General features: G+C 34.1%; 1 protein-coding gene across 1 annotated transcript; it reads left to right on the top strand.

Annotated features, from left to right (window-relative positions):
* The first annotated feature begins 2,649 nt into the window (after positions 1-2,649).
* Positions 2,650-7,993, top strand: LOC146934202 (AT-rich interactive domain-containing protein 2-like). Its single transcript, XM_085707887.1, has 6 exons — positions 2,650-2,813; positions 2,921-3,000; positions 3,327-3,441; positions 4,309-4,338; positions 4,472-5,876; positions 7,190-7,993. Exons 5-6 carry the CDS (start codon positions 4,926-4,928, stop codon positions 7,991-7,993), a joined length of 1,755 nt encoding a protein of 584 aa, XP_085564013.1. The 5' UTR covers positions 2,650-2,813; positions 2,921-3,000; positions 3,327-3,441; positions 4,309-4,338; positions 4,472-4,925.
* The last annotated feature ends 1,835 nt before the right edge of the window (positions 7,994-9,828 follow it).

Here is a 9,828-nt window from a genome sequence, read left to right as displayed (position 1 = left end):
AAAAACGAAGCTTCAAGATGAAGCTTTAATGGCGGAAGCAGAGTAACTGAATCGTAACAAACTTTTCCAACGGTGTGGGAAAAGTATCTGATACCATATTATGAAAGCAAGAATGAATGAATAATGTTCTCATTGAAACTGTGAAAGAGTGTTTGTTACATCTTATATAGCCTCTAAGAGGAGCACTATATTACAATGGGACATGGCATAGAGTATAGAAACTCATGTAACTAACTGAAAACTAACTAAAGCTAATTGACTAAGATAACTTGCTACGCAAGTTATTGTCTAAACTATCTGCATGCTGTGTTACTTTTCATGATAATTTTTTACTAGAGAGCAACTATCAACTTGTTATCATGGGGCTCAACTTTCCAAACGGTGGTTGAGATCTTCTTTTCCTATCCTTTGGGATTTCCTCCATTTTCTTCACCCCTCTTCAACCCCACTGCCTCTCACCTTGTTCCACCACCAATATCCTGCATGGATTCCTTCCCTTTGCCAACAACGACCAGTTTTTCCTCGACCAAATCAAGTCTTCCGCTGCATTTTAACTCGCTGCTAACCACCGGTTCTTGGCCATGAGAAACGATCTCCACTAGAGTGAACACCACTGGATAAAAGAAAAACTGTGAAGGCATCTCTTCCACTTTCCCAGTTTCAATTCATGGTCACATCTGACCTCTATCGAAGCCACTAGATGTTGGTAATAAAATTGTGAACAAATTTTTGCTTTTCAAGAGGATTTTTCTACTATAAAAACTACGAAGTTTAATATAAGATGCTTGAGTAATGAAATGAACCATGTGGAACCCTTATGAGAACAACAATCAGCTTGTTATCGTTGAGCTCAAACTTAGAGACCGTCGTTTCCCCATTTGATACTTCCTTGCCTTCATATCTAGTTCTTCTCTTACTTCTACTAAAGCCAACTGTATGTAGGTAAAATGTTAGTTTTGTCAGCGTTCCTGTCGGGGCTATGTTTTCTATGAAGTGTTTTTGTGGGAATATAAGTTTTGATCAAATGCTCCATTAGAGTTTCACATTGGTATGAAGATTCAAACATGTCTAACACCCATCTAAACATATATGATGTTCTGATACGTAGTACGAGTGCAATACGAATACACAATTTTTTTGTTGAAATTCATGATACAATACAATACATGTTAGATACGATAACAAAATATTGTATCCATGTAAAATACTTATTTTTCATTAATGTAAATCTATAGAGATACCAATTTTAAAAGTAATAGTATTTGTGATCAAAACATTGTGTAGAGTTTTTCGTATAAGTCATACTTTATTTTTTTTCTTTTCACTCTTATTATCACCCCATTCATAAAAATAAGACTTTTATTAAGTCTGGTTCGTTAAGAGACAACTCTATTTATTCATATTTAGACTTGAATCATGTATATCTTCAATGAATTTTCACAACCTTTGTGTCCCCTTTTTTATGCCCTTCATCTTTTTTAGGATACATATTTTTTCTTGGACACATATTTGCGATGTATCTCATAAGTATCCAATAATTTTTTTTTGCATGTGTATTCAACGAGTATCGGTATTTGATACCTATTCAATACTAATACATTCTTATTTTTTTTTTTTCTTTTCGGTATCGGGTCTTCATAGTCAATCATCCTCTCCAACTATCATTTGGTCTCCGAACATGTAATTTATTTAGACAAACATGAAACTAACAATTTTAAGTTTCGAGTTTGTTTTAGATAGGTCCTTTCTATCAACCTCCGTTAAGGACCTATCTGAAACCTTAGAAACTTAAAGGACCTATCTGTAACCTTTGAAACTTAAAGGACTCAGGGAGGTATTTGGCCTTAATCTTATTAGTTATTGGTCGATTCTCATCATCACAAATACAAAGTAAAAAATAATAACTTAAGAGTGATGTAAAATAGGTGATAGTGCAGTTAAAGAGTAAAAAAATAATGACACAGTAGAAGTAAAATAATTAAAAGCAATTAAAATTACATTGTAAACCAAACGTGACACAATTTTTTGCATATATGACAATTATTATAAGACATGATAATTGTTTTTCCCAAGTTGTTATTTCTAATTAATTACTATGCACATCACTCTCAAATCTTTGTATTACATTTTGTATTTATGATAATGATGAATACACTAATGTTTGATTATGATAATATGATAAAGTTATCATTATCTTTCATTTATTTATAATCTTTTTACTATAATCTATCATAATTATGATATTTGACCCGCAGTAAGTGTCTCAAGGTATTGCATTGTTTAGGCCCTTTGATGATGATTGATTCGTAATGCTGAGACTTTTACCATAACACAAGTGTATACACAAAAAACAGTTGTGACCTGGCGAACTAAACTTTGAAGTAGTTTTGATCGTATTGTTTTATGGGACGTGTCAAATTTGTGGTTGAATGGAAAGCTAATCAAGATATTAACTAATATGTCTCAATTGTGATTTAATTGTCTTTAAAAGATTATGTCGAGGAATAAACTATGGCCCTCAAACTTCAAAGAATATTATTACGGTGTTTTTTTTTTTTTTTTTTTTTTTCAAGTAATAGGGTGTTTTTTAAGCTACTAAACTAAGAAATTTATAAAAATAAATAAAATAAAGCAGAAACAAATGGATAAAATGCTTGTTTGATTCCATTAAACTTTGGTCGCAAAATTTTCCTTATGTTTCTCTTTCGGTCCGATGAACTAACTAACTAACTGTGCAAAGATAGCAAACAAACACAATCACAAAAACAAAACAAACATCAACGAAAGAGAAGAGACATGAACTTGACGAAGCTGTCCGTAACAAAAAACATTGGATTTTTTTTGTTTCTGATTTCAAACAGATTTTTTTTTTTCCCCTCTAAATTTGTAATCTTTTTGTAATTGGGTTGTTGTGAATCAGGTTGATGACTGATTACAAAATGGAGATGATCAATGATGGCATGCAAGAGTTCTTTGTTCAATTTCATAAACCTAAACACAGTAAGTTTCTTGTATCCCTTGTTTCAAATTATTATCACTCTTTAGCTTTATGTCTCATCATTGAATATGATTGATACTCTGTGCCAATTGATATGTCTACCAGAGATTAGATTCCTTGTTTGAATAATGATCTATGACTGGTAAACTATAAGCAAAATGGATTTTTTGACATCAAACTTTGATGTTGAATTCGGTGTTCTTGGATACAATGTCTGTGTTTTGATGTTCAAATAACACAACTGACAACTGTAACTTTAAAGGTGGAACTGAAGTGGGATTCTCTTCTTCTCTTTGATTTCACTCACTTTTATTGGGACTCATTGCAGGTCCTTATCAAGAAAGTGTATGGAAGATAAGAGTGGAGCTACCCGATGCCTATCCTTATAAGTCTCCTTCTATTGGTTTTGTCAACTACATTTACCATCTTAATGTTGATGCAATGTGAGTTCTTTTTATTGTTTTCTAAGGGACACCGAAAGAGTTTTAAGAAGGAAGTTAAGGGTTCAAACCCTAGAAATGAACATGAGTACTAACTTGATAGCATTTTCCTATAAAAAATGTTTCGTCGTTCACTGTCATTTCAAATCAAATCTTATAAATCTCTACGAATTAGATACTTCAAAATCCAGTTTAAAATTACAAAATTTCATAATTCATTATATTTTTATATTTTCTTTTAAAGTATATGTCAAAATAATCTTTTATGGTTTGACCCAATACATTCGCCTAAGTTTGATTATTGCATACCTGACCTAACTATGTCAGGCTTTATCATCATTGAAAAATATTATCGACAATGTAACAATGACATATGTATGAGGAAAAAAACGTGTTCATGATCGTTTCAATATCCACACATTATTATTTGATTAAAATTAATGGGGGCCCTTTGGGAAATTATAAATTTATAAGTCATTTTATAAATTTTATAAATTCATCCCTAAGTTTGATTTAGGAAATGGATTTGGTGCAGTAACTGCGTGACAGTTACTCACCTTCACCTCGACTGTCCAATTTAAAATTGATGAATGAGATGATGATTTTATAATAAATCTGTAATCTTAACTGTCTGATCTCAAATCAATGTCAGAGATTAGCTACAGGGTGTAACTGTATGGTTTCTCCACATCAGTGGATTAATTTTTTTTTTTTTTTTTATTGTGGGCTTGACTTGACCTAATCAATTTGGGCTTTATCAAACCGGGCTAAAATGGGCCTGGCCCACCCAATTAACAACCCTAGTATTTAGCATTATAAAAGAACAACAAAAAATGTTTGATGTTTTTGATGTCAATTTTGTTGTTGTAGGGAGTTCAAAGAAGGGGAAATGATACGAAGGTAAGAGAAATACCCCGAGAGAAGAGGAGGGTTTTACTATCATAATCTCTCAACCTTAGTCATTTATTTTCGCGCTGTATTTCTCATCCTTTTGAATGATTTCTCTAATTCAGCTTCCTTTTTTCATTTGCAGCATTGAAATTCAACAGCAGCACATGTTAGTACCATCATTGCCACACTCAATTATCAATAATTTTCAGGCTTTAACTTCGATCTTGTGATTTTATTGTACTTATCTCTTCACACTGCCATGCAACCCTTCATTTCCTTGTTGTAACCGCCATTTTGTGATGTATTCGTTACCGGCTAGAGCTTTTGATCATTAGGTAAATCTGCTAATAAAAATGCCAAATGGTCGCAATCCTTCACACCCTTTTATCGATTTTGTGTACACTTATTACATTACTCATTCATCAGTATATGTAAATGTTATATCTTGATCAGCTTTCACTGTAAGCTGTTGTTCTTGTTCTGTGATTGTACCATCAATATATACAAAAGAGCAAGCTCGTTTTTTTTTTTTTGCCTCCTTTATTTTTGTGATCAAACTCAACATATCTAGTATAGAAGTAGAGAGTCAAAAGTCCATGGCAAATGGGTCTTTCCTTGATTGCCTCAAAGCTGAAACTTTTTCTGAGTTTCATAGAAACAGTGGTTGTCTTGTTGAGGATCATTTTGATAGTGCTGATCATGTTAAAGATAAACAAAAATCTTTGTTTTCTCAAATTTTTGGGGTTTACCTAAAGGAGAATTGTAGTAAGGGCAATGTGAGGCATGTGCCAGTGATGCTTGGTGATGGTCAATTGCTTGATTTATATCAATTATTCTCCCTTGTGAAGGAAAAAGGTGGGTATGATGCGATATCGAGAAAAGGGTTGTGGGATTCCGTGATAGATGAACTGGGTTTGGACCTTCGTATTTTGGCTTCGGTGAAATTAGTATATGAAAAATATCTGAGTGATTTCGAAGGTTGGCTTAGAAAAACATTTGAAGAGAAGAGTTGCAAAAATGGGAGTCATGGGTATTTGAATTCATTTCTGATAGATCTAGAAGAAGAGTTTCAAAGCCTTTTATGCTCAAATCTAAAGGACAAAGATGATGATTTTGTCCCGTTAGAATCCAATAACATCATAAAGCACATTGATTTTGTTAACCACAAGAGTGATGGTTATTTATTGGACCCTAATTACCAAAATAACAAATGCAAAGCTGTCCACAATGTTAACAGTGATGGTAATGCGGATGATGATGAAAAATTCGGTACTGGTGTTAAGAATGATCTAACCACCTCTTGTGCGGGAACTTCTGAGAAGGAATTTTATTCTCGCAAACGTAAACGGGAATCGTTATCAGGAATGGTAAGCTGGACAAGGAATATCGCAAAACATCTGTTTGATCCTCTAGCTCAACCATTACCAGAAATATCAAAGTGGAAGGACTATAAAGGAAGCCAGGACTTCTTTTTTCAGATGCTGAGGGCAAGAGACGTTCTGTCGGTCAGAAAGCATGCAGAACCAAACAGTGGATCATCATCCAAGGTATAATTTCAATGCACATAATGATTTTATACATTAGATTTTTTGTGTCATTTAATATCTTGAACCAGATTGTTTTCACATGAGTAGCTAGTTAAATTTTTATTGTATTTATGATTAGCATTACAATGTACTTAATTCTGCCAACGTAATAAATATATATTCGCAATCCATCGGTTTTTTCCTAAAATAGTTTACATAAATTTCAAAATCTTAGCTTGCTAACTCCTATAGGTCAGCAAAATGTATATTCTCGATCCATCGGTTTCTTTCCTAAAATAATTTACATAAATTCCAAAATCTCAGCTTACAATAATGTATAGGAAATTGGATAGCTTTGGTCCAGTCTACAAAATGACCGCGCTAAAGATATCATGGTCAAACATTAAAAGAAAATTCCATCTTTATGAACAAGTGAGAAAAAGATTATTTGCATTATGAAATTTACATTAAAACTGCAACTGCACTATTGAGCCTAATTATCAGTATCGTATGATATAAGCGAGTTGTATATCGATTATGAAATTTCCATTAAGAACTGTAACTTGCATCTCTTTTCTTAGTCTCTTTTCAATAACTTTGTGGTATGACTCATAAGTTTAATCCCCCTATCATATACGCAATTTTGTATATCCCCTTTTTCTTATAAATCGTGTTTAAAGTGTTTCTTCTCCACTCATCCGGCTCTTTGATCTCATAATTTTGTTGAAAAGTTTGGTAAGTCACCCAATGCCTCTATCTCTGAGGCTTTTCCACACCTCAAAATTGCCTTGTCATTACTCATCCTTTTCAACGCTTTTTTTCCTATGTGTTCTTGAATTAGACGATAGTAGTTATAGTTTCGATCCTCCTCACTGATGTCTAGCCTGTTAGTGTTCGGTAAAATCTCATACCCATCGCTAAATAAGTTGTGGAAATACTTCTTTCACTTATCCTTTGTATCCTTTTCCTGAACCAAAACTTTATCTTCTTCATCTTAATACACTTCACTTGATCCACGTCTCTTGTCTTTCTTTCCCGTCTTTTCCAAGCTCTTTTGATTCACATAGTCATATTATTTACTTTTATGGATTTTTATAAAACACAGAAGAGGCGAGTAATAATTCTGATATGCACTAGGTCAAAATGTATTTAATCCTTATAATTCCTTACAAAAATCACAATAGATGTTTCAATGAATCATTGTAGTTTTATTACTCTGATATAAAAACATTGAGAAATGCTTCTACTAGTAGACAAGATCTAAAAGATGAAATTTTATTCAAGCGTTATGTGGAAAATATCTACTAATTTTTCTGAAACTGTATGCTTTACAGAAGGTGAAGATGCATCCTGCCATGTATGAGGATCCTGTTTCTCTTGGTCACCAAGGTACGGTGAATTTGAGACGTAGTGAAAGGCTTCCTATCTGTGTTAAATTGCATGGTCCAGTCAAGATGAAATCAGAAAAGTGTCCTCTGGAGAAAACAACTGGCAAACCAGATGTCGTGATCAAAAAGAAAAAATCTGAGCCATCTATGGATGATTTTCGTGAAAAGGTTGTTTCTGTAGGCAACTTTTTTCAAGCGGAAGTTTCGGAATGGACTGGTGTAGTTTCTGAGAGTGACTCTAAATGGTTAGGCACACAGGTGTGGCCTGTTAAAGATGATTCAAATTCTACTACCGAAACAGATCTTGTTGGGAGAGGAAGACGAGGAAAGTGTAACTGCAACGTTCAAGGTTCTGTTGACTGTGTCAGATTCCATATTGCTGATAACAGGATGAAGCTGAAGCTTGAATTGCGTTCTGTGTTTTATCATTGGGGATTTGATAAAATGGGCGAGGAAGTTTCACTTCGATGGACAACTGATGAAGAAAAGAGATTTAAGGATGCAATGGGTTTAAAAATCCCCTCTCAAAACAAGTCTTATTGGAACAATCCATCCAGATGCTTTCGAAGGAAGGCAAGAAAAGACTTGGTGAGGTATTACTTCAATGTATATCTTATTCAACTAAGAAGCTATCAGAATCGAGTGACTCCGAATGCTGTTGACAGTGATGATGACTGTCATACCCCAATTTTTGACCTAAGATCCCATTTCATTTGTCTTTTGGCCCGGAGTATTTTTTTTGCCTGTTAATGTACCCTCTTTAATGCTCAAGCTCTCATGAACTTTGTGATCATGCTCAAGCTCTCATGAACATTGTGTTTATGCTCAAGCTCTCATGAACTTTGTGATCATGCTCAAGCTCTCATGAACATTGTGTTTATGCTCAAGCTCTCATGAACTTTGTGATCATGCTCAAGCTCTCATGAACATTGTGATTATGCTCAAGCTCTCATGAACTTTGTGATCATGCTCAAGCTCTCATGAACATTGTGATGATAATTCATTATTGATTAAATCCATAAAGCAATCACAAAGGAAAGCCATGCGCTAATGCAAAGGAAAATTATCTTTCAATCATGTGCTAATCATTTGGTAAAGATAAAGATGATGACAAAGCCTTAAAGATGAATCTTGATGAGCAAGCAGGCAAAAAGTCATAAAGGAACAAGACTTGGTGACCAAGTGTGCTTAAATAATTAAATAATGGTGTCTTAGTGGCTAAGAAATGCAAGGACATTAACAGCAATGCATCTTGGAGAACAAGCATGAAACAGCTGTAAAAAGATAAGATATTTTTACTGTTCATGTACTTTTCACTGTTCACACACGCTCCTGGTCCAAGACAAGCTCAAGCTCTTAGTGTTAAATGCTGAGGTCGAGGCTGACAAGCTCAAGCTCAGTGTACAAAAGTATGAGACAATGGCAGTTTTGCAATTCCTATCAACAGCAAGGGTCTCTACACAAGGATGAACAGCTGCAGATATTGAAGGCTGAAGGTTGGCTATAAATAGAAGCTTACTCTCAACAAGAAGAGAGGGAAAAAAGAGAAAAAAGGAGAAAGGTTTGGAAATACACTCTCAAACCTACAATCAAGCAATAAATTCATCAAGCAATCTCAAGATCAAAAATACTCTAACAGTACAAAATCATATTTTCACATCATAAAACCAGTCACACAACCACCACTTAAACCACCACAAATCCATAACCCATCACACCCTAAACCAAACCGCATCACAAATCTATCCAAGTCCACCAAGCCGATTTGAAACCTGCACAAAGCCGGTCACAGCAGAAGTCATTTTCAAGAAAAGGTAGTATTTCATTTCTTAGATCCAGGCTTAACTCTAACTCTTTCAAAAATCTTGAGGTTGTCTTGCTCGACCTCAGCTTTAATTTCTAGAGGTTGAGCTTGTCTTGCTCAATTTCTAGAGGTTGAGCTTGTCTTGCTCAACCTCAGCTCTAATTTCTAGAGGTTGAGGTTGTCTTGCTCGACCTCAGCTTTAATTTCTACCTAGAACTACGTAGCTTTGATTTCTCCATAGCACCTGGAGATACGTAGGAGCAAGATGAAACTCTTGTCAAGCACAATAATAAAAAACCCTTTTTTGCATTTAAAATCACAAAAATATTTTCATAAACAAACCTTGATCTTAAATCAAGTGACCGTCTTTTTCATTTTTATTTTCTTAATCAAACTTCAATCAATTTAATCTTACTTCAAGTCTATTCCTTTCAATATTAAAAAATACAAACCAATTCCAATTTGCCATTTGGCTTTTCATTTTTAAACCTTTTTCAAAAACCATAAAAAACCCAAAACCAATCAAACGTCAATTTCTACCCCGAACTACGAGGTTTTGATCCCTCACGGGTACGTAGGCAAAAGACACACGTCTTTCCAAATCAATAAAAATGTAGATAAATTAGGTCTCTATTTTCTTTATCATTTCAAGTTCCATTTTTTAAAGCAAGCAAGTTTATAGCACAAAAGTTAAATAAAATCAAGAGATTCTCATAGAGTACTACGAATATTTAGGGTGCTTAACACCTTCCCTAAATATAACCAACCCCCGAACCCTTAA

Source organism: Medicago sativa, chromosome 4 (genome assembly GCF_051527215.1).
Source record: "Medicago sativa cultivar Bolivia chromosome 4, Bolivia_mono, whole genome shotgun sequence".
Classification (NCBI taxonomy): Eukaryota; Viridiplantae; Streptophyta; class Magnoliopsida; order Fabales; family Fabaceae; genus Medicago; species Medicago sativa.
This window is presented reverse-complemented; position numbering and strand designations above follow the sequence as displayed.